General features: G+C 46.8%; 1 protein-coding gene across 1 annotated transcript; it reads right to left on the bottom strand.

Moving 5' to 3' along the window:
• Positions 1-223: 223 nt before the first annotated feature.
• LOC119401615 (lipase member N) lies at positions 224-21,346 on the bottom strand. Its single transcript, XM_037668515.2, has 9 exons — positions 21,196-21,346; positions 19,436-19,652; positions 18,797-18,911; positions 17,858-18,008; positions 16,804-16,896; positions 7,893-8,045; positions 5,611-5,682; positions 4,547-4,615; positions 224-1,201 (listed from the first exon to the last, which is right to left on the bottom strand). Exons 1-9 carry the CDS (start codon positions 21,301-21,303, stop codon positions 854-856), a joined length of 1,326 nt encoding a protein of 441 aa, XP_037524443.1. The 5' UTR covers positions 21,304-21,346; the 3' UTR covers positions 224-853.
• Between the last annotated feature and the right edge of the window lie 4,670 nt (positions 21,347-26,016).

The following is a 26,016-nucleotide window of genomic DNA, read 5'->3' as shown; positions in this document are numbered from 1 at the left end:
CATGTCGAAGTGATGATGTGGGCTAGTATGAATAAGTAGTGGAGGTAATATCGGCGAGGGTGTGATCTCTAACGCGGTGTTAACTTCCCTAAGAGCTACAGCTGATTTAACTTTACTCACCAGGTTCCTTCGCTTCTATCACTGCAGTCGCAACACATTAAAGGCCACGACGCATACCATGTCAATACCAGAAAAACAGGACTCTCCAGAGACATCTGTCCGGTTGTCCGACTTTTATTAAATCGCCAACGTGGCAGTGAAACACAACACTACAAGCGCATTTCATTTCGTGATGTTGCTGCGATAAATATGCGATCACACGTTTTAAAAACAGGCTTGTGGTCACTTCTCCGTCACAACGTTACTATGGTAAAACACGCGTGTTCTCAGTATCCCGTTTTTGACAACGTTCCTGTTGTCACACTGTGCTAGGTATCTCGCAGTCAGATCGTTGGTAGTGTAGGATAGAGGTAGTGTAAGCTGATGGCACGTTGTCAACTTGTAACTAGCGTCAGGGAGTATTGTAGTCAGGTATTCGAGAACGGTTTACGTGTGCGGTTTCTGGGGCCGTTCAAATATATATTTCAACTAGCTAGCCCATATGTCAGTGTTATTACTCTTTAACTCACTACGACGCCACTCGCACTAGCAGGGGCTCGCCGCCTCATTCATCTGCCTCCAGAAACAACCATCATTGCATTGCATGAAAGCCACAACAGGGGCCAAGCGTATGGGACGTGTGTTTCCTACGTGTATTTAGTGATGGTTACGCTTTTGCTTTACTTTATACCCTTAAGAAAGCACCAAACTGTCACTCGATCGAGATGTCCACGTGCGCCACAGAAGTCTATGGTCAACGCTCGTAGCCCGAACACTGGTTCTCTCTGCAAAGATGTCGGTAAGGTGAAGGTAAGATTAGGTTCTCGTCCTCCGACGCAGGCCGTTTCATACGACCCTTCTGAACGTGCTGTTGGATCATATCGATGGCGACGTCGTGTAAATTTTCTGTGGCATTGAATCCCGCGACGAAGTCCGCATGGCCGAAGTCTCTCTGGGGTACCACGATATGCGAAATCACGTTCGACCCTAGTCTGGCCACCAAGTCTGCCACGTCACGGGTGTTAGCCACCAAGTCTCCTTCCGATGAAAATAAAGCCAAGGGGGTCTTGATGAGCTCGAGTGGGTAGGCTGGTGGCCTCAACTGCGAATGTCGAAGTCAAGAAGAACGCACTGTGAGCACGGCCACATCCTATCTCGCTTGACAGGGCATCACTTGCAAGTAAGCCTTTCCCGCAGCAGTACTACAACCTTCTCTGCATCTTTATTTTGCGGATCACCGACTGAGTGGAACTGCCTGCTTCGTCACGTCACTGAAACCGCCTGCTCATCCGAACTTTCTGAAAAACTACACACTAGTCATTTAACGTATGTAGCCACCAGTTCAAAAATTTCAAATGAAACCCCATATTGGATGCAACATCCTCTGTGAGTATGAGAAATCTTTGAACATGTCTCTGACTCCAGCCAGCAGCATCCCCATTTCAAAATAGTGCCTCACGCCTCCATCTTCCCCTGAACTTCTTGACTTCCACTCAGTGAGGTATGTTTAAAAGTATTAAATGTTTATGCAGAGCTGGAAAAATGCCAATGCTTACGGGTACACATGTGCATAGAGTAACTTGGATGTTTTTATAGCGGAGAGGTGTGGAAGGACATGAACGACACTGTAGTTGGTCATGTATTCAATGTCAAGCGGAGAAATACCTGCCTAGAGGGAAACTTTGTTTCATCTTCCCGTATATTGAACGAATTCGTGAAAAACCCCGACACGTATTTTACAAAACGAAAGCTCCACATTTGGGTAGTATTTTCACAGAACGTTTTTTTTTTTTTTTATATATGAAAACGTGACGAGGTAGGCAACGGTAGATCCGACGATCCAAACGTCATATATTGATGGCAGAAAAGACACAAGAAAAAGAAGCAAGAAGGAATAAAAGCTTAAGAAAAGAAAAAAGAGATAATCAGAAGCGCGATGTGCACGCACAATATCTGACGTATAAAGAATACCTCTCTGGGCAGAGTCCATACGTACAGGATGGTCACACAGATTACTGAGGATAGAGTCCGTAGAGATAGTTTTAATGGGCTTGGATATAACATGTCTATAAAATATGTCCACTAACGACACCATATGATGAAGAGAAGCAGTAAGGTCATTTACAAACAGTAATATCTGCCAATTCAAAAATCGCGAGGAGATCTCACTGTACGTGCCTATGAAGTAATCATAGGTCTGCGAAAAGATGTGGAGCTCACTCAGATTCACTCATGAGATATATTTTGCCCTTAGGGCTCACTCGGACTCACAACCACTAAAACTATTCTCAACTGGACTCCCTCGAACTCAAACTCACCAAATTATTACTCACCCGGACTCACACAGACACAGACTCGCAGCCGAATATGAGTCTGAGTGAGTCGACTCATGAGTGAGCTTGCCGACCTATGGTCGTAATAAAAAACACTTCTCAGGGTGTGACAACGGTACAAGGGCTTCTCTGCTTGTTGAATGAATAACTTCGCTTCGGAGTTCGACATGCGGCGTGTGAAGTAAATCATAATTTCGAGTTGCGAAATGCATTCCTCAATATCCGGGTGCAACGCTCCAAAACAAAAAGGGAGCAAATGATCCGGGAAACGACAAAAGGGTCACAAGGACGTAGAGATAATAGGACAAAAACGTAGCAGTGCGGGACAATAACATATAGATAACGTGGATATGTGGTTAGACAAAGAAAAAAAAAACGATAGCCCACTCTGCTTGGTTGTGATAGCGTCGTCAATGTGTCCTTCTGGGCTAGACGGATGTCATAATGAAATATCTGTTATCATGAAATACCTGTTATCATACATTTCCCGCTATCACGTGCCATCTGGCTATTGCGTTCCCTTCCTTACCACTGAACCTGTAATGGAACAGGATAACTAGTCGTCGCGCCGCTCTTCAAACTACAATATTGTCACGTGGTGTGACTGTAACGAAGGCTGCTGCAAAACTCGTCAATACGCAATTCTTTATTTGGGCGAACTTGTGCCCGGCAAATGAAAAGTCGAAGTGCAAGCAACTCACGCCATACACTGATAGCGGCGAGCACAGTCGTCTGACGTCGAGTAATCTGATCGACAGTAAAGCGCGTCGGCATTTCATACCTGTATCGTCGGAGGTTCCATCGTTATCGTTGGTGGCCGCCGGGTTAGTTCCATAATAAACTCTACTGTGCGCATCGCGCGCTCAGACTTACCAGAAAGTAACGTGAAAACTTGCGCGAGTTCGTGATGCATGGTGAACCACAGAGCAACTGCATAACCGTGGCATCGATAGCACTCACCGACAGAGTTGACCTATCTCAACAGAGCACATGTCGATAACGGTTAATGGCTAGGTTTCGTCTCTTGCTGATTTATCATGTGTTTTTCTGTTGTTATTTCCGTGTTATTTTCTTCTTCTGTACCGCGTATATATGCGCGTTTCTAAAAAAAAAAACATAAACTAGTTGTACATAAGCGCCTTCTGTGCCCTCCTTCTTATCTGCCTCGTCTCGGTAGTTACGCCGTGGTTCAGCTTATCAGAAGATTCTGAAATAATCTAGAAGATTCCCAGACATTCGGGTGCGGCTTGCGCAAGGCAGTGGTTAAACGTGTAACGGACTGGTTACACAGCAGCTCAAGAAGTGCGCGTGGCAATATAATTACCATAGACGTGCTCAGGTGTGCGCATCTAGGGTAGGCCTAGTTACATCGCAGCGTCCCTCCCCCCCCCCCCCCCTAGCTCAAATCCTGGAAAAAAAACAAGCTCCGCCATGGATTCAAGAATGAAAATGAAGTGACGACGTGTTTCTTAGAACGGCATGCCCTTGGTCCCCGGCTGTCCAGGGGTAAAAGAGAGAAGCAAACAGTTCTTTGAAGGCAACACCAGGACTCATTATGCCTATGGTTAGGTAGCGCACTTTGAAGTATTTTGAAGTATTGAAGTATTTTAGAGGTATTTTTCCTGAAATAAATTCAGTTGCGAGTGTAGCGAGTGTCGTGTCCTTTCTGTTTCTTTTGTCCCTGTCGAAAGTGCGCTACCTAACCATATAGGCATAATGATCAGTCACCAACTAGCCCCGCTCTCAACCTTATTGACCAGGACCTCTCAATTGACATTATCGTCAAAAAGCGTGCGTCGCCGTAAACCGGCGCATTCTAAAATGGCGTCAAAGGTCCGACTGAGTAGAGATATGGGGCAGAATTGGCGCCCAACTTAAGGGGATTAGGGAGGCGCCCCCCCCCCCCCCGCTTACGCCTATGATAGTTACTCTGATTCTTGCTTTTTCATCAGGAGATTCTTTAACGTTAGCCATGTTCCACATTTTACTTTGCCAAGAAAATTCTATTTTCTTGCAACTCGTACTATGCACCTAAAAAGGATTCCTGGTGGTACAACGGTTGTTTAAAAAAACACACAGACGAAAAGGTCTTCAGCAAATTACACGGTACTTGCCTGGCCGTAACGCAGGTGATTTTCCAACATGCCATGGTCGTACATGATGAAGTTTTTCGCTTTGTACATCTGAAAACGAAAGATGTCATATGACGTCATATTGTATTCCGAAACAATGAATCACTGTACGGATGTGCACAGTAATAAATGAATAATTGTTGGGGTTTCGCGTCCCGAAATCACGACGTAATTATCAGAAACGCCGTAGTTGAGCACCTAAATCTAAGCACACAGGCCTCTAGCACGTCCGCCTCCATAGAATACGGCCTCCGCTGTCGGGATTTGATACCGCGACCTTCTCGTCAGCATGATCCGTAGACATGGTATACCTTCCTTAAGGGTGGTAAACCAATGTTTTAGTCTACTGCCGTGGTATTACACATAAATAACCTTAATTGTCGCTTGAAGCCAAGGAGCGGCATTCTTAGAACCATTGAAGCCTAGCATTACACATGTAAAGGTGTGCATAACAGTTTTTGGTGTTGCAAAAGTGTTTTCGATACATTCCTTAACTACTGATATACAACCCATGAGGTTTCATCTATTCACGAGAAGTTCCTTCAGAAATGATGAGGTGTCAGGAGGGAAATACCTTTAGAAATCAATGGTTTACTAAAGCACGTGAACATAGGATGTTTACCAGGTTGGTACTTTGTTTAATGCAAAAGTTTATTGTTTCATGGACACGTTAATCTCGCCCCATTGCTTTACGATTCCAACGCCAAGACATGTTAATCGCACGCTAACAGCTATGCTCAACGCAGTCTCACTGTTGTTAATGGCAATGTTCTGTTGAAGGAAGAGCAAGCTATTACCAAATAACAATTCAGTTGTGGAGACCGAAAGAGTTGCTATTCTGTTCTGCCACTAAAACAATATTCCGTTTGCAGCGATAGCGGCCCCATTGCCGCCATATATATATAGACTGTGTCCGCATACCGCGATGTTATGCATGTCAAATAATGTCAGGTCTTTGAGGACGTCGTAACCGACCAATAGCCATCCATGAGCACGTAGGCACGTGGTAGGTTTTAAAGCACATCCTAAGCCATAAAACCACTTACCTGGTGGTAGTGGCGCATGTTTTGTATGGACGTACCCCTGGGCCAGTGTCCGACATACACTGGCACCCGAGTCTGAAAAGGCAAACGGGGCAACAACTTCATGTTTGAAAGTCTCGAAAAACACGTCAGGATTACGAGCACAATGTCCTCTACATGTGTTTATGTAGGATGAACTAGCTGTGGTATTTTATACTGCCAATAAAAAAATTACATTTGATGACCAAGTCAGAAGTTAGTTGACGCGTCAGAATTCGTATGGGATCCTTCTTCATAATGCAGCGGGCCTGGTGCCGTTTTCATCTGGAACAATCTACAGCAATCCACAGTTTCCTGCCCAGATAAACTTCCGCCAAATTCTCCATTATGCTCATTGGCGGAATGTCCACGGACAAGATGCTGTTTATGAAGACATTATATCCCCGCTTCATTCCCAACAAAAAACATGTGCTTCAGTCAAGATTCGTATGGATCCGCTAGACTTGAGGTCTGCATAATTAAAAAGTGAACAGTGGTGCGCAAAACCAATTCTTATGTTGCGCCGGTGCATATATGGCGTCCATATCAGAAAAGTTACTTAAAAATTGCCATAGGTTTACCTTTCGCAAATCTAGTTATGACGAGCGAAAGCTATGTTTCACTTCGTTTTGCGATGGCTACGCTCGTAGTGCGTCATTAAACCTTGGCCTGGTCACGTGGTACCACAGCGGCGACACTCCGATCGAGCGCAGCTGCGACGACTCTCCACAGCGGATCACGTGGCGTGACGTCATGCCGCTTCGGCGGCTCAAGGTCATTGCGACACGATGAATGACCTTGGAAGGCATGACGTACTAGAGATTTCACTTTAAAATGTTATTTTTTTTTTCGTTCAAAGCAATTCTACACTGCGGAAACGTCAGCACAGCTTCTGAATTCCTTAGGTGAGAAATAACACGCATCTCAAGCTCAATTCTTTTCCCGGTGAAAACGAGAAGACAGCAGCATTTAGGTATGCCAGTTTTGTTTCTTCAAGATCCATGCATGGTGTCTCGGGCATCTACAACTACTTGCCACCAACTGAACGTTTGAAACGTTCCTGCTGTATTGGCATATTATGTTACATTAACTTTTTCTCCACAAGTGTGGTGTGCACATTTATCGCTAGCATAATAGCGCGGAATCACAACGAAAGATAAGAGGGGACACGGACGAGCGCTAACTTTGAGCTGACGTTTAACTTTCAACTCTTGTCTTTTGCCGTGTTTCCGCGCTTTGCGCTAAAGATTGTGCAGTACCAACTAACCCGAACCACTACCCTTCTGTGTAGTGTGCACCTTGTTATCTACGCAAAGGTGACCTATGTTTCTACAAACTCTGAAATGACATCAAATTGGAACGTTTTGCGCAAGACATAAGCACACCATACTCGCACGTCTCGCCAGTTTAATTTGTCTGCGATACTGACTTAATTAAGGGGACACTAAAGGCAAATATTAAGTCGACGTTGATTGTTGAAATAGCGGTCCAGAAACCTCGTAGTGCTACTTTTGTGCCAAGGAAGTGCTTATTTTGAAATAAAATCACGCTTTAGTGGTCCTCATCGCGTTAGCGCACTTCAGATCACCCGCCTGAAAGCGGTCTTTCTCACGTCACTGTTGCCGTGCCCAACGTAGCCCACCTTTACTGCGCGGCGGCGTGCACTGGCGGCGTGTACCATTCGGGCATCCGGCAACATCACATGCATGCGGCATTTTGTCGAACTTTCTGTCAGAGCGACTTTCACGAGCTTGCAAAACACACGCGCCAGTACGCGATACCGAAACTACCACTGAGACACGATCGCGTGAGCGAAGCAGGGCGCTGGGTGAAGCGCAGTTCGGCGAAAACGGAACCTTTGAACCACGCGCGCCGTTCCCCATCCCAACGCTAAAGAGGTTCTCTTTTCCATGAATCAAAGAGAAACGAACAAGCGGCATTTTATTACATCTCTTGATGCACGGAAGGTTCTTTTTTTATTGCAGCTAGTTTGATTACGAGTGATTAATTGTAGTCGGACTCTTTCACGTCATCGGGATCATTTCCAAAATGTCCCGCTCGTGGCGCTCATCGTGTGATACATTTAACTAAATTTCTCGGTAAGTAGGGCACTGCTGTTCATAATGCTGTCGTTTTAGACGTCATACATTGAGCTTTCACTCTGACATAAATTGTTATTTGCCTTTAGTGTCCCTTTAATAGCGAGTATGGGTGGATGGATGGAATACACTTTATTGTTATTTTATTAAGGCAGTGTAGGTGCTAACCTTATTAACCTGCGCAGGACTACCCAGGTGCGTTATGGTCATCGCAGCCGAGCACAAACGGCCGGTGACGGCCACGCAGAGTTTCGAGACGAGCCGCTGAAGACCGTCACTTGCCCCCAGGTAAGCTCCCCTGGAGAAAGGATCAAGCGCCAACTGCACAGAAAGAACAAGATGTCATTGGATTAGCTTTCACGCCCCATTGCTGGCTCGAACTCAACAAAAACGTGGTGTCAGTATCAAGAGGTGGCACTGCCCTTTATGCATTTGTATAAGACGACTCGAAGGAGAAGCTATCTTCTTCGTTTGCTTCTTCTTCTCAGTCGATCGTGCTGATCCATCCCTGCCTGCCTAGAAAGCTTTTTGCACCTAACGTAGTTTAGCATTGCCTCCAGAATCGGAGGCATCGCAGGTTTCTGGACGTCACGTGGTTTTGTGGCACTGCTTCTGAGATCGGCCCACGTTTGACCATGCGACTGTCGTGTGATGACGCAATCGCGCGATGTCATAGTGGCGTCACAAATTTCGACAGCCGGTGACGTCATGGTCACGTCAAATGATGGCGCCATCACATCACCATTTTTGCATCACTTTAAGTTGACGCCGACGGTCGGTTTTCATGTTTTATGAGGCATCTAAAGCTTCCGCCCCAATAACAATTCTAATTACATGCCCACAGAATGAAATACAAAAGGCCGCAAATATTTCTACGAACTATACGAATTGCACATAGCTCTGCACTCCAGTTACACTATGAGAGATGATTCACTTGTGCCTCTCACATAAGCTGTGATTTTTTGACGCAGTTTGGCTTTCTTGATACACTGGGAACAATGCAGCTTTCGATGTTTTTACCGCAGATTTTTCTTATACCTCGTGGCTGGCGCAGGATAGCTTGAGTCTATTAGCGCTAGTAGACACGATTTAACTAAGCAAATAACTATCAACACAAGTGATGTAAGAATATCTGAATAGGTATTTCCAAGATAGGCATGACATCCACACACCAGAAACACAACTGGGTTTGCATTTTTATTTGATTTAACAAATTACATTGTTATGGATGAGTGGTTGACTTCAAGTGCTGCCACCTAATACGCCTCCAGCTTTTCGTGCAAGCCGACTTCTTAAAGGGAAACTCACGTCAGTCCCTAAATCAGTTTGCTTTCATAAGTTGTCCTTTGAGAAATCTCTTTATCGAGAATTTGATTCAAGTTCATGAATTCACACGTTATTCATTTAACATTCTGTCGTGCTGCAGGCAGCGAGATAGTGTATGTACAGTCGGTCCCAACCTAAGCGTAAGAATGAGCTCCGCCTACAATACTTCGGTTCGCCTTTCGTTAAGCTCATTAAGGGAGTGGTACCAGTTGGTTTTCGATCGGTGAGCGAGTACTTTATCTCCGCTAATGCAAATACTAGGACCATTGGAAAATAAAAGGTCGTTGTCTTTGACTAATACATATTTTTCTCCTGCGTACTGGTGATGTCAGTTTACTTCGTAAAAAAATGCACAGGCCGGCGCTGGACACGCAGCATAGTCACAGCGAAAGCTGGAAGAGCGGCCTTTCTAGAACCCGTTGTAAATTCTGCTAGGGGCAACTAATACAAGTACGCTTGTAAGTACCCACTACGCCATAAATCATCATAATTTTTGTGAAGTACATAGGGGACCACCCACTCGGCTATTATTCGTCATTGTGCGGAGAAGCGTGGCACCCGTTACACATATGTCAGGCATTATGTGGCCTTTGTTGAGGCTGTGACTGATGACGATGAAGAATTATGCCAGGTATGCCAGGTATTATGGTAGGTTGGAAGCATTAAACAGACGTTACGCGATTCGCATTGTGCGACGACTGCTCGTTATTTTACTCTTCTACTACGGTATATATTACATATGTTAACGCGATTTCTTGCCCGACATGACACCTGTATCGGGTCTTTTTGCGAAGGAGTCTCAAGCACAGCCGTAGCTCTGTGGCCGAATAATGGACTGCCACGCATAGGGCCCGGTTTCAAATCTCCTCCGATCCTGTATATTTTTTAGGGGCGAAGCTCCTTAAGGCGGCACCCGTTCGTCCCTCGTAGTCGTAGTCGTAGTCCGTAACCAGTCTTACGCTTTGACCTCCAAGGTGGTGCCGGTGGGAGATTTTTCCTGTGCGTTGTTGAACAATAAAAAATTCGCAGCGGTAGCTAAAAGCCGACTTCTTCGGTCTCTCATTCCCATTAGCAGCCATTCTTTACCTCCAAGGTAGTGCCTGGTGAGATTTCTCCTGTGCGTGATTAAACAATAAAAATTTTGTTCAAAACGCCGTTGATTGATGAAATAAACCAACTAAAGACGCCAGATGTTTTGTAAAAGCAAAACGGAAGAACGCCAGATGTTTCTAAAGCAAAAGGAAAAGACGCCAGCTGCTTAACGAAAGACGCCAGATGTTTTCTAAAGCAATGGTTTTCTAAACAATGAAAATTCACAGCGTACATGTAAAATTAAAGTGAGCTGCAAGTCGTCATAACTCATCGAACCTTTAGTATAAACGCGCCCTATCTTACGTCGGTGATGATGTACTGGGCAGAATTCACGGAAGGTTCACGGTTTACCGATGAACCTCCGCAGCTTCGCCGACTCATCATCATTCACTCCGTGGATATGCTGTGATTTTTTTTTCCTCATTTGATTTTTCGTATTTCCCGCGATAGCGGTAAATACGAAAAATACGAAAAAATACGAAATGCTGTCGGCAGCGGACAACTACGGCGCCAAAAACGGCTGTTGTGATCTCATAACAGCTTTCGCTGTAAAAAATACTGGAGGCGATGCTATCCCTGACTTGCATGCCTGTTAGCACTCGCACCTCGGGGTCTGTGTTTCGTCCCACTGAGGAAGCGAATCTCAGAGGCCACATAGAAAGAAGAGCGTAGTTGTGACCTGCTCCGCCAGGTGGCGCCACGATGTCAGCCGCTGTCAAGAAAATCGTCTGCTCTCCGAATGAGGAGGAGGAGGAATAAACTTTATTAAGGGAAACCAGCAGGTTTAAGTGGCCGGGCCTAGGCCTCCCATGAGGGGACGTCAAGGGCTTGCCTCAACGCCGCCTCACGGGCGTGCTGGGTCGCCCAGGTTTGTTCGTCAAGAGCGGAGCTCCGCAGAGCCTCGCGGAGCCTCGACGAAAGGGTCGTGGTGTTAGTGTGTGTGTACTGTGCCGGGCACTCCCACAGCATATGCAAAAGCGTCGCCGGGTGAGTGCCACAGCACCGGCAGTTGGGGGTAGTGTACACGTCCGGGAATATGAGGTGGAGGCGGGCAGGGGAGGGATACGTGTTTGTTTGTAGTAGACGCAAAGTGGTGGCCTGTGCCCGGCTGAGCTTGGGGTGAGGTGGGGGAAAGACTCGGCGTCTGAGGTAAAAGGTCTTAACGACCTCGTTAAGACCCTCTGCGAATGAGTGCAGTAAATTATTTTCATTCATTATTCTGACAGTTAGTTGTCCCTTATCTTAAGTAAACTAATGCTCCGATATTATGCTCCAGCGGCTGGTTGCGGCGCGGTTGGTCGAGGCACGGTTGACGTAGTTTGTTTGTTTGTTTGTTTGTTTGTTTGTTTTTCCTTCTACACCATGGCACATACCCACTCTGGGAGATTGGCCAACAATTCATTGTTTAAAATATAGATCATTTGAAGAATGAAGAATGATAAAAAAATAAAACGAAAAATAGAATGGTAGATACCGTATGAAATAAATACTGCAATAGCAGTGCGATTGCGCTGGTGGACCAGACTGACGTACTAACTTGATCAGAATAACTTCGCATAGATTTGTTAGACTTTAACGCTTTTTTTTATTACTTAACAAATATTGGTCGGATTCAGAATTAAAATGGTTTACGTTTCGTAGCTTGAATGATATTACACACCTCATCAAAGGCATTCCTGTGGCGGTAACCTAAGCCTGAGGCACCGAAGCTTAATCCAGTTTCTGCCGGTTAAGCTTAAGCCTAACCCTGAAAGCGGAGTGATGAGAAGACGTTTTCTGATAAGTGAATATCTGCGACACGACAAAAAATAATGCTCAATATTTTCCGAGGCATCTTCGTCCTCGTCATGAGCTGGCATCGCGGAGGCAGTCAAGAAGCGTCCTCTACTTAGAAGCGTCGTGAACGTTGGCGCTGGGAGAACCCGCACTCTCTACCAAAATGTTACGGGGAGAAAAGGCGTCAGATTATATTTACAAAGGTATATACAGAGGAGCACTCGGAGCCAGGCATTCAACATTGAGACAAGTCCGCGCGAAATCAGGGAACGTCGTCTTCCTTCATGCTGTCTCCACCTTAAACTTCGGTAGCGCTCGTAGCAATATGTATTCAATGTAACTGTTACCTCCAACCAGAACCATATATGTCGTACAAGCTTTTTATTTACAATGCTTCTTTTGAACATTCGGGAAACCGGTAGTAAGTGCTCGGCCGCAAGTGCTTGAAAAAAAACGCCAGGCCTGCGCTGAAACCGCAGCACAGTCACAGCGAAAGCTGGAAGAGCGGCGTTTCTAGAGCCCGTTTTAAGCTCTCTTGGGGCGACAATACAAGTACACTAGAAAGGTACCCACTACGCCATAAATCACAATTTTTCTGAAGTTGGGAAGCACCTACTAAGCCATTATTCGTCATTCTGCGGAGAAGCGAGGCACCAGCTACATGTCTGTAAGGCATTATGTGCACTTTGTTGACGCGACGACTGATGACGATGAAGAATTATGGCTCAGCCCTTTGTAATGGGTTGGAAGCTTTAAACGGCCCACCAGTTATGTAATTTGCATTGGGTGACGCCCGGTCGCTATTTCTTTCTCCCGTCATGCTGTATACCATACGTTGACGTGGGAGAGAGGCGGGGGGGGGGGCGAAGAACTTCACTGAGACCCCGAGGAAATGGATTATGCGCTTATGGGCTTCCTTGGCAACCAATACAAGTTCACTTGCGAGGAACCTACTACGCTATAAATCATTGTAATTTTACTGAGACCCCGAGGAAGTGGATCATGCGCTTATGGGCTTCCTTGGCAACCAATACAAGTGCACCTGCGAGGAACCCACTACGCTATAAATCACTGTAATTTTTGGAAGTAGGGCAGCAGGCACTGTGCCTTTTTTCGTCATTCTACGGAGAGCATTGCTACCTGCTAAACGCATGTAAGGCATTATGCGCACTTTGTTGATGCTGTGCCTGATGACGATGAAGAATTATGGCAGAGCCCTTTGTAATGGGTTGGAAGCATTCAACAACCTACTCGTTGCGCAATTCGCATTGTGTGACGCCTGGTTACAGAATTCGCGTTGTGAGACGCTTGGTGCTTATTTTACTATTCAACCACGCTATATTGCATATGCTAGTGTGGTTCTTTCCCGACATGAAGCCTGTATAGGACCTTCTTGCAAAGCAGTTTCAAGCACCGGCATGGCTCAGAGGTTGAATGCTGGGCTCCCACGCAGAGGGCCCAGGTTCGAACCTCGTTCTATCCTGGAAATTTTTTCTTATTTCGTTTTTTTTCTTATTTCGAGCGATACTGGTTACGGACACCGGCGACGGCGGCGGCGGCGGACAACTACGGCGCCAAAAATGGCCGGTGAAATGATCTCATAACAGCTTTCACTGTAAAAGAAAATAGTGTTTCACACGTAGCTCGCGCCTCTTAAATGCCTGGACGCTCAGGTATTACGTCTGCAACCAGTGACACAAACACATGACCAGGATTTGGCGACATGTGCTCGTAGCGCCATCTCTGGTCGATGACAGCGGTGGCCTGTCGTAACTGAATGGGCAATAGGCGAAAAAAAAATCATATCTGACGAAAGAGACTATAGTTATTAAAAACGACTCTCGGTTCTATACGGCAGAGACCTATTTTAATATTCAGGTAAAATTACAGTGTCGCACTACAAACCACGCGGCCTCCCAGAGCGTTTAATATTTAGCAATGGGGCTCCATGTGTTTCTAATGGGCGGTGTTCAATTGTCCTGGGAATCTGCACGCTTTGTAGTGCAATACTGCAATTTCGCCCGAATGTTCCAGTAGGTCTCTGCTGTATAGAACGCGGAGTCGTCTTTGATAACTAGCTTTTTTCAATAGATATCAATTTTTTCGCCCATTTCCCGATCAGTTATGGCACGACGCCGTTGCTGCCGCCGAGAGATGGCGTTGCGTAGAGATGTCCCCATATCCTGGGAATGAAACTGAATAGGTATGAGAAAATTTTACTATCTTCCGTCCGCCGAAGCACTTGACGTCACGGAAACTAGCGAACGCAATTAGGTTCGCGAAATTTCTTTTTGCGTGTGAGGGCGATGGCTGCGGAAGCCATATTTATTCTCAGATCGTAGCTGACAACACCAGTATGATCGAGTTGGCTTATCTAGTTTTACACCAGTGTATTGTCCGCCGCGGTGGTATAGCGGTTACGGTGCTCGGCTGCTGACCCGAAGGTCGCGGGTTCGATCACGGCCGCGGCGGTCGCATTTCGATGGAGGCGAAATGGTAGAGGCCCGTGTACTTAGATTTAGGTGCACGTTAAAGAACACCAGATGGTCGAAATTTCCGGAGCCCTCCACTACGGCGTCTCTCATAATCATAGCGTGGTTTTGGGACGTTAAACCCCAGATATTATTATACCAGTGTATTGCGGGGCAAGTTAAGCGTACTTACAGGGAGTACACTTTGACTGAAGTGCGCTTTAACAAATGTAAACACTGCAAGTGGAGTGTCATTTGCTGAAAAGTATACTCCTGTCAGAGTAAGTTCCCTGAATGCCCTTTGCTGCGTCTCGGCCGGTATCGAAGTTGCGACGCTTGTAAAAGGACAGCTGTGTTTCTGGGCGTGCAAAAAAAAAAACATTGTTTTCATTTGTAATTCTACGTAAAGCAATCACATTTCATTTTTTTTTAATCTACATGTTCGAAACACATGCTCTCAGTCTGTCGCCATTTCTTCTTTGCTACAAGTGCACTCTGTTTTCCCTTTAGTACAGCGTACTCTAAAATGTCAGTTAGGGCTCCGAATCATACTCGCCGTAAGCGCACTTAACTTGGCCGCTTGACACGGGTATTACTAGACACTTTTAGGTGAGCGTTTAAGATCCTTTCCGGTTAGACACGCGTATGCTAGCGATTTGCACACGAACGCGTAGAAGGAACTGTACTGTGCGTGACGCGATTTGCACACAAACGCATAGAAGGAACTGTAGTGCGCGTGCGCAGGAGGATCGTGTGAGCAGCGGAACGTGGAACGCTCCTCTCGCTCCGCTTGTCAAGTCAGTTAAGCGGAGCGTGAATGTGCGTCCACTTGGTTTCGCCGTCGGTTTGCAGCCAAGCTGACCGCGTCTCTACATGACGCGCCTGTAAAAAAAATTGGGGAGCGGCGAAGCATGTAGGGAAGGGTGTTTCAGCTCCACTAACGGGAAACCTGTGGAGGGGCGAGGCATGCAGTGTGCGCCGGTGTTTCCCACAGCAGAATCACTACTAATGGGCAATGAGAGACGAAAGCAAGATTAGACACAGAGATCCGCAGTCCGCATTTAGTTAACGTACACGCCGCGAATGTTTATTAGAAAGTTTTAGCACTGGGGACCCCAAGCCACCTGCGTACGCACGCTCTTGCGCTCCTTTGTACTCCCAGCCGCATCCACGGAGAATACAAAAGAGCGCAAGGGCCCGCGCGCCCCCAAGCCCGCGGGAACCCAGCACTAAAACTCTCTATTGTTCAACTATGTACAAAAGAAATCTCCCATCGGCACTGCATTGCAGGTCGATATCCAGTGCCGATATGTACGGGGTGGTCGGTGAACGGTTGTGCAGCGAGAGCAGTCGGTTTTTTCAATCAAGAAACTCGCTAGCAGACGCTGCCTACGTCAGCGTTGTTTCTCGCGGTCGAGGGTGCGTTTTCGTTCCTTGCGAGCTGGTAGTCAGCGTTCATCGCAGAAAGAGCGTTTCCATAGTCAACGCGCGCCGTTCGCTCTCTCTAGCCACACAGCGAGCGCTGAGGCGGTGGCGCCTTGCGCTCAAGGAAATGGACCCTCCCGATAGCAAACGACGATGCACACCGCGATAGCAGACGACGATGCACGATGGACGCCGACACGCCGAGACCCGAAGGTGCTTCGCCTCTAAAACGCGAAATCTGTGCAGTTATCTGCACTGGCTCGGGTCGCTGTATCTGTGCAAAGTGGAGCGTAAGCGATGCTAAACTAAAGGTGTAAGAAAAATAATTTAGGTGTGGACACTCCGCCCGACGACGCGTCCACATAATGTTCGCCTCTTTCCTCCTCTCGGCCCCCATGTCGCAGCGCCTCCACGCAACCGCGGCCGGCGCATGTACTATAGAAGACGAGCGGCGTGGAGCGTCCGTAACGGCGTGCGCACGTGAGAGTCAGCGAGCAGAAAGACTGCTCAGCGCTCTAAGCAAGACGCCGCGCTTTTACGTACGCAACGCTGTTAGGGACCTATGTGCTCGGGTGCGCCGTTTACCTGGCCGTATGAAAACTGCCGTGAAAAAATGCAATGAGGTGAAAAAAAAAATGAAGAAAAACCGCGTTCGCCTCGTCGCATAGGTTTCAAGCCCCCATGTCGCAGCGCCCCCCACGAAACTGCGGCCGGTTTATTAAAGGCGAACATTTCTGGACGCGCTCTCCTTCGCGGCGGCGGAGAGTTCCACACCTAAATTATTTTTCTTACACCGTGAGTTACCGCATAGAATCACGTAATTGTTTAAAGTGGGGTTCCCTACCTTATGACCCGCAACAACAAGCTTTTACTTTCCGATTAGCCTAGAAATAACATTACCTGTCCGCAGCAGCATTCTTCTTTACAGAGGCATGTCTTCAATGCTTAATTAGAGGCGACCGCTATCTCCCCCTCTACAACCCACTTACCAGCACAGGTGGTAACAGTGGCATGGCCACGGATATAGGCTGGCCAGAGTGTGTGATGTTCGCCACGGGACCATATCCGATGACAAGGTCGACCTGAGCGCAAAACAGATTACCCATGTTCCACATCTGCACATCATATCTGTTCTGTAACATGCACTGGCACAAAAGAACAAAATATCGAATGTCAAAGAGCAAATAATGTGGTAATATTCGCGTACAGACTCCCTTACAACGAACGATAATTTCTCATCTGGCAAGTTGAGGCATACATATATGCTACGTATTAGCGATTGTTATTTCATTCTGTGCCCTAATGTAGGCATTACGCCTGAGAAATTCCCAGAGTGGAAGAAACGAGAAAAAAATTACAAAGAGCAACCGCTTATCATTTTCGCTAACTTCGAGAGCAAATGCTGCAAAATAAGTGCAAAGTTCTTCCAATCATTAGTTTTTGCAGTAGTTTCCGCTAATGTGGATGTATTTAGTCGTTGTGACCCTTGCGGCATCTTGTAAACTGCTAAGAGCAAGAAAAGTCAAAATACGGACCCTCATTCTCGATGGAGTAACAACTCTTTCAGTACTGAAACCCATAGGCGTGCACAAACGGGCGTCGCCCCCCCCCCCCCCCCCTCCCAGAAATTTAAGGGTGGCGCCAAGTCTGCTCCATATCTGTACTTAATGAGACCTGTCCTGTAATTGTTCACAGTGCCGGGTCAAGACCACTCAGGTTTCTCGCGATAATGGGGGTCGATGACCCCTGATGTTGCACTCCAAGAAATGTTTATTGCACATCTTTACCGCCGGAAAGACGGGGACCAAAGGCTGGCCGTTGCGAGAAGCACTTCATCGATTCATTTGCATTTGTTGTAACCACTGCAGCAGTATTTTCTTTCTGACTTCAACAAATAAGGAGGTGGAGGAGAGGGGGCTGGTGAATACCCTGCCCCCCCCCCCCCTAATGTCGCATGTCTACGCATCGCTATGCATATGGGCACGCCTATGCCCGCACTCCTACAAAGCATGTTTCGAGCTTGTATGGCACGTCCATAGGCACCTTTTCGTTGTACTCCGGTCGCGTTGACAGCAAGACCAGAGTTATGGTCACACCCTGGGACAGCGCCATTATCGTGAGCTTGGGGGCGCCGGTCGCCTCGAGAACGTGGTCCACGCAGGCTGCCACGTCGTAACGTCCGATCTCGTCGAAGCTGCAAATTGTGGCGAAACATTTAGCGCCGTTATCAAAAAAGGCTGCCCCGGCGGAAACAGAAGAAGCAACGAACCCAGCGGTTGTCGCTTAATGGCGGCGAAACAGGATGCTCTGAGATAGCAGCAGCAGCACGTGTATACGTTTCGTGGTCGCACGTGCTTCTCTTGTGTTTGTTTGCCCGTGTGTGTTGTGGTGGTAGTAGATTGAGAACGCTTTCTTTTCATTGCGGTACTTCTCTTTATCATACTACATGAAACACAATATACAAAAGAAGCTATATTGGTTATTTACTGCCGCTTAGGGATATAAAAATGACTCATTACATGTAGAGATGAAAAATTCGGGGAGACGGGGTTGGCTCCAGCGACAACCCGCTCTCTGGAATTTTTCATTTCTTCAAGCTTCCATTACCCTAAACTTCTGGCTCTTTTAATTACATGTAGACAGTTAAAATCTTCTATAGACACACTAAATTCGCTTTTCAAGGTAATAGGTTGAATGCGTTGTTGCACCTTTCCTGGCTTAGAGAGTTCGTTCTCAGGTTAAGAGGCTTATTATTTACTTTAGCAGTTAATTTAACAACACATCTGAACTCGCTTATCCCCGTATTGCCCCATCCATTCGTGTGAGCTACCTGACAAGACAAGAAGCTGCTTATCAGCAACAGCAACAACTTCGTTCAGCGCATTCCAGGAGAATTCGCCAAGAAAGCTTCAGTTTTATAGCAGGTATCTTTCGTGAAGATGTGGGCACCATCCTTGGAGTACGCCGAATACGGGGACTCACCTCCATCTCCAGTAGCGGTGGTCGTCTTGAGACATGTTCGTATGGTTTGAGTACAGCTTCGCTTCTCTCGAGTTCATGGACCACACGTCAAAGCCCCTGTCCACTAGCAGGAATCCTGGCGAAATTAAAGTGAAAACAATTACTTATTCTTTCTAGAATACTTATTAATATTTAAACGGGTAAACATTCAATGTTTCCGAGTGACCACCGAGTGAGCAGTGCAAAGTGGCAACGTGGGAGTTCAAGCTAGTTAGTGCTCCATACCTGGCCACCGTTAAGCCCGAAACGTTTGGACGAAAGGACGAAAAGACACGGGTAGGCACTGACTTCCCACTGAAATTTTATTTCAAGGCGAGAGGTATATATCGTGTAAACCAAACAAAAACCATATGAATTGGGGTGCACACGTTCGTATTCTACAGTGATGTATTCTCGAATCAGTCACCTATCTCAAGTGCCCTTGCAAGAAAGCCATCTCCTTCGTCATCAAAGAAAGCCAGGCCATGCTTACGCAGTTACTAGCCTCGCGTATCGTTTGAGCTGTCTCGACGATCTACCGCGTGCTCTGACCAGCGTCATCACCAGGTGCACTTCTGATACAAGGGTTTGCAACCGCACTCGTATACATTCAGTACTTACCAGGACTTTGCGACGGGTAGTTCAGGAACCACATATCGGACGCGCTCGTGAAGACGGGCAGCAGGAGTACAGGGTAACGAGGCGTCCTCAGGTTGTAGGCACTCGACGGGCTACCCTCGCGACCATGAGGAATGTGGTCCAATTCGAGCACGTACCCATCATCCGTGGTCACGTAGCTGAGCTGGCAGGGGTAGCCGTGGTACTTGATGAGCTCGCACTGCGTTGATCCATGGCTCTCTTTAAATGCGAGTCGCGACGCAACCAATAACTCTAATCATGCGACGGCGTGGAAGTTGTACGTCGCGAATAGTACCTTGTGCTTGTTGGTGGATAATGTGAGTGGAATAGAGCACACTTAGATAGGGATGCAGTAAGCGACACGACACAAGCGTTATTTTCTTTTTATCAGCGGTGCCGTTTGATGCACATGTGCGGACAGATGCATCCGATAAAGTCGTGCCTCTCTTTGCCATTCACTCCTCGGTATATTGAGAATGCGAAAATCATGTCCTGCCGAAGTTTGAAAGCCCTCAAAAAGGTGCAGCACATCAACTGGCAGTCGTCTCAAGCGCACGTAGAAGGACAAAGACCTTGCATGACACGACGCCATAGGGATGAGATTCACACAATGATGCTTGGACTTGAGAGAGGACATTTAAAAGGGCCCAATGTAGAAATGAAGTCGAGATGAGTAGCTCGGGATTGTTGCTAGCGCTTGTGTCGTGTTGCTTACTCCGTCCCTGTCTAAGTGTGCTCTATTCCTTTCACGTTGTACGTCGCGCCTGCAAACTAGAAAACAAACTTCGAAGGCGGTGTTCTCGATTACCTACCTCTTATCTCCCTCAGCACAATACCGACTCGGCGAAAACATTACCGGCAGACAATGGACGAGCTAGTCTCCACTAGTATTGAGTCTTGTTTGTGCTGGCCATCGTGAGTCTTTTTGGCCATCGTGAGTCTCTACTACGTTGAGTACCCGGCCTTCACGACTATTTCTTATCCATCTCCGACCGGTTGGGAGTTAGCGAGGGAAAGAACAAGCTAGTGAGCTTTGGGTTTTAAAAATAAACAGAGAGAGAGAGATAATAAAACGAGAGAAAGGCAGGGAGGTTAACCAGAATTGTAGCATCCGGTTTGCTACCCTTCTCGGCCTTTTGGCTAAGATCAAAGTGGTTCTTCTACTCCAAAGGATGTCAATAGATTCACTAAGTTACTATAGTCTATAGCCTGTCTATGATTGAGTGTTTATATTGCTGCCCGGGCTCTCAGTTTCATTTTGGGATTTTCAGTATAGTATATATGCAAGTAATATGTAGCATCGCATGAGTTTACAAACGTGTTGGGAATTTACACAGCGGCTATCTTCTGAAGCCGACAGCTCGTACGTTATATACCGTCCTCGCATAACCAAGCAGAAAACCTTTGACAACTCAGAAATCTTACTCTGTCATGCCCTCGTGTTCTCGTTCAAGGAATAATCTTACTTATAAAAAGTAAAGCGCTGCCACCGTGGTTCAGCGGTTAGTGCGCTCGGCTGCTGACCCGAAAGTCGCGCGTTCAAACCCGGCCGTGGCAGTCACACTTCGGTGAAGGCAAAATAATAGAGGCCCGTGTGCTTAGGTTTAGGCGCATGTTAAAGAAACCCAGGTGGCTGAAATTTCCGGAGCCCTCAACTATAGTGTCTCTCACAGTCATATCGCAGACTTGGGACGTGAAGCCCCAACAATTGTTAGAAAATGCAGAAACGACGCTTCGCTTACGGGACTCAGCCGAGCTTGCAGCGTCAGTTCGTTATCAGCTTTCCCCAGCCTGGCCATCAGCAAAAAAAATGCGAACAGTCCAGCAAACGCGATCGCGAGGGCGACCATCTCTACTGCCTACTGCAGCACTTGTGACGAGGCGCCCGAGACTAACGCTCGCGCCGCTCAGCAAGCCGGTGTGACACTCCTTATCGCGCAGCCCCTTTGTTCGGCATCCGTTTACGCCTGGTAACGTTTCATTGATACGTGGCCACTAGTCAAACTACAGTTGTACGGGAAGGGATCGGAGACGCTGACGCGAGGGCATCGCGCGCATTTTGACCGTGTCTTGAGCGGTGAAAAAGAACGATACTGTTTTCTGTGCAAGGACAGTGACAGCTTTGTGTCTGTCAAATGCACGAACTTGTATTGCTGATAATGAAATCTAGGATTTTACGCGCCAAAACTTCGGTATGTTGAAGGGATGCTGTAGTGAAGGGCTCCACAAATTTTCACCACCTGTAGTTCTTTAATGGGCACCGAAACCTAAGTACACGGGCCTCTAGCATTTCGACTCCATCGAAATGTGACCCCCGCGGCCGGGATTGGACCTGCGACCTTCGGGTGAGCAGCCGAGCACGGTAACCACTGTACCACCGCAGTAGCTACAACATGTGATAAATACTACAGCGCCAAGATCGAACGCGAGGTCTGGGCGTGAGACGACGAACCAAAGCGTGCGGTCCTGGCGTTTCGTGTCGTACTCTTCATCTTAGTTTGTTCGGTGCTGCAGTAATACTGAATCACTGCCAACTAGTCCAGTTTCCAGTCCTCCTAAGCACAACAGCTGTCTTGTACCTAAGGGTCGACTGCAAGACCAACCAAGAAACCCGTTAAGGCGTCTCAGTCAGGTTACGTTCGAAATACAGAGGCAATATGGTAAAACAATGTCTCCAATCATACTTCAGTGTGACAGCGCACCACAACAACACAGCCGGACGGAAAGGCGAAGAATGACACACTAAACAAGCGCTGCTTCCAGTGTTTCAAAACCGAACAGAACGCCGCCATTGTCGCTCTACGGAAGTGGCGTCTGACCCAGAACGTCGTCAAGAATCTGTGCCGCTTCTCGGCACGACCAGCGCCGAGGAATGTGTATGGCAGAAAGAAGCACTTGTGCGTTGGAGAACGTTACGACCAGGGAGATGAGTGTACCGTGGATAACTATAGCTTCCTATATTTTAGAGCTGAAGGTTCTTTGTAGTCAGCAGGGTTACGAGATAGCCATGCCAGTGGCTTTACGAAAGGACAGGGCACTAAACAATCTGTGCCTTACCGTAAACATCATACCTGGGCACCATACAAGCATTCCTGTGCACCATACGCGACATAGTATATGTTTCTCTTGCTTTCCCGGAGTGCAGGTTATCGAATTGTGCTATCTATGCTAGACGGTATAATCACTCAACTGCTGACTGTCAAATATCCCCATTGTTCGCATGCAGGAGAAAACAGCTTTCTGCTGGGGCCCACAATAGCTATTACGCATTACACCGAACGCTGAGGCGGTGCCGAAACAAAGGGGCCTGCTATCTCCTGGAGAGGAAAGGGTGCCACTTATGTTCATTTTTGCATAGCTCGAGGTTGCGCGTGCGATTACCGGCCACGGTGGCCTCATTTCGATGGAGGCTAGATACAAGGACGTTCACCTCTGTGTAATTTAGTATGGGGTGCACGTTAAAGAAGCACGGGTGGTCAAAATCAATCAGGAATTGCTACAGCGTGCCTCACAATCAAATCGTTGTTTTGTCAGGCGAAACCCAAAAAGTTATTAAGGCGAAAGTCTTAGATGCCTCATCAAAGGCAAAAATTGACTGTCGGCGTCAACCCGAGTGATTACGTCATTATGACGTCGCGGATTGCCAAAATATCAGATGTCACCATGACGTCATCATGACGTCATCATTGCTTGGTCAAATGTGGGCCGGTCCAGGATGCACTGCAAAAGCGCGCGAGGTTCACAAAGCTTCCAATGTCTTGGATCACGGAGGCAATGCAAAACCACTTTAGGTGCAGAAATCTGTCAAGGGTGGAATCAATGCAATCGACGGCGAAGAAAATAAGAAGATCGCTTTCGTTTTCGAGTCATGCTAGGCAAATACATAAGGAACCTTGTGACTAACTTTTTGCATAGCCAACTAGTTAAGTCTGTAGTAGTACGTCTGTGGACGCATTATACCGCCCGTTCGAATTAAAACCCGACGTCGTCTACCTCGGGGCGGCACGCGTGATGAAATAGTGCACAGCAGGAGAGAAGCATGTGACGTCGTCAGAACAGAGCAGAAGCGAATGAGGGAGAGCAGGTGATAAACGTTGTGTGAATGAGGAGAAGGGTGGTGCTGCGTCACACCTCAAGAGCCACGTGATGTCTGGTCAGTGTTCACAGTTTGCTCACCACCAGGGTAAGGGCCGGGATCTGCAAGCGGCGCACTTGCAGATTACCTGCGGCGTCTGAACGGTTCAGGCATATCTTCTGAAGGCTCATTTCTCAAACTATCGTTTGAAATGAATGCAGTGCTTCAGTGAGCTGTATAGAATGTCGAACCGACGAACGTCGCCCAAATAAGGCCTAGGAGATGCACGCCGACGGCAGGCCTAATCAGAGGCATTTCATAAGGTTCATTCGACTGGAGCAGCAGAAGCGACGCGCTTCAGATTAGGAACGAGTAGAAACGATTAGGAACGACGCGATTCAGATTGGGAACGTCAGCCAGCAAGGGAGGCTTATGAAGTATTTTGGCGTTGTTCGGACCTCTTGTTGTTTATTGGCGACTCTCGAAAGGTTGTGCTTACGCGTTCCCGTCGGACCATCTGAATTATCGACCGCACACATTTTGTATTGGTGACTACGGTTGCACGTTCCGTCATGCTAAATGCCATAGGCGCCGCGCATCCACGTAGGCTTGCACCTACATCTTTGGTTACAGTGTATTAGAAGCAAACAGTGTAGTCTACTACAGTGTGTACGTCGTTAGCTGCAACGTACTGGTAAGTGTACACTGTAAACTGCCACAGTTCGCAGGTTCGAACCCAGACACGGCGGTCACATTTCGATGGAGGCGAAATGCTTGAGGCCCGTGTACTTAGATTTACTTGCACGTTAAAGAAGCCCAGGTGAACGTAATTTCCGGAGTCCGCCACTGCAGCTTGCGTCATAACCAAATCGGGGTTTTTGCGCGTAATACTCCAGATATTATTTTTTTTCACCGTACACTATACTTTTGCAACACCCCACGGTGGGTTGTTGTTGTTGTTGTTATTTCCTCTGAGCATGGCTCATGTATGGGGATTGGGCTCATGTATGGGCTCATGTATGGGAATGCAGGGGATTGGCCGAGTAGTGGGTGGATGTTTCCAATATTTTCTGCAGTGTATCGTTCGTAGAAGCTATAGTTAACTAATATATTGATTTCAAGAACCAATTATTTGTAAATATTTAAAGCAGGCAGTATTTAGCTAGATATCCTTTTAGTCGCAATAACATATTTCTCAATGGCGAAGAAAACATCCCTGTGGCTATATCCCAGAGTAGTGGCCTCAAAAGAAAGAATAACCGGTTCTGATAACTCAAGGCCCAGCTTTCGAAGATGTGGTGCTAGTATTCTGTTCCTCAATGTCGTGAACCGGGGACAGGATAGATAGAAATGACCAATAGTTTCATCCTGATTACATTGCATTAAAGTGGAATTGGGTGAAAATAAATGAAATATAAATTTAAAAAACTGTGCCCTGCCTGCACCACCCAAGTATCGCAGGCCAAAATCGATAAATTAGATAAAAGAGCTAATTTTACTAAAATTTCGATTAAAAACAAAATAAAAAAAATTGATCTCACCACTTAGCGAAACCACCTCCAAGAGAAATATTCTCTAGATTACATACTACGACTTCTCTTCATCTTGACTTACAAATGTTTATATATCTTCTCATTACAGAACACGCACACAGGGGAAGTCACGAAACGTGATCCAGGCAAGTAAAAATTGAGGGAGGTCATTGAGGGAGGCCACTTCAGTCATTCTTGACTTGGATAAATCGCTGCGCCAGGGAGATAAGAGTGGGTTTGTGCCCCTGTTATTGAGGTCGTCTTCTTCATCAACACAAAAGGTCAAGAAGCAAAGGAAGATTATAGGGCGCAAGCCAGCTCATAAATACGCGCCTCAGCTTATTTTTACGTTTTAATTTTCTCTTGCACCAACACTATGATAGTTTAGGGCTAAAAGTCACCACTAACTTACAAGAACCGCCTGCCTAATGTTTGGCCAAGTCCAAATCGTTTCACTCGCCTCAGGAAAAAACATTTCGAAATGTTATTCAGAAACTTAAGAATTACTCTTAACTCTGAAAATATTCTCTCCCTTGGGGCATCTTCTCTGGGCCACAGCCACAGAAACGTCTGCTTAGGCGTATGCAAATTTCTTAGGGACACAAGAGTACCTTGTTAATTATTTCCAATCAAAATTTGGCACATCTGACTTTCTCTCGCTAATTCATTGTATTCCTATTTTTATTAGCACGTAAACTAATATTTATTCAATTTTTCTACATACCTTAGACGGCCGAATAATTCCTTTTCTTCGTCTAAATTCTAAATTTTCCCACTTAAATTAACCGCCGGTTTCATGGCCAATTCCCCGTAGTGGGTAAGAGCCAAGAATCAAGGGTCAAGCAAGCAAGCAGGCAAACCATCGCCGTAGCGGGTACAAGCCATCGACGTGGAACAAGAACAAGATTCGGCGCAATACGTGGTTCGAGGTTCAAATTTCCTTCCGATCAGTATCA

The sequence above is a fragment of the Rhipicephalus sanguineus genome, chromosome 8 (genome assembly GCF_013339695.2).
Source record: "Rhipicephalus sanguineus isolate Rsan-2018 chromosome 8, BIME_Rsan_1.4, whole genome shotgun sequence".
Classification (NCBI taxonomy): Eukaryota; Metazoa; Arthropoda; class Arachnida; order Ixodida; family Ixodidae; genus Rhipicephalus; species Rhipicephalus sanguineus.
Note: the sequence above shows the minus strand (reverse complement) of the source record. Positions and strands in the feature narration are given on the sequence as shown.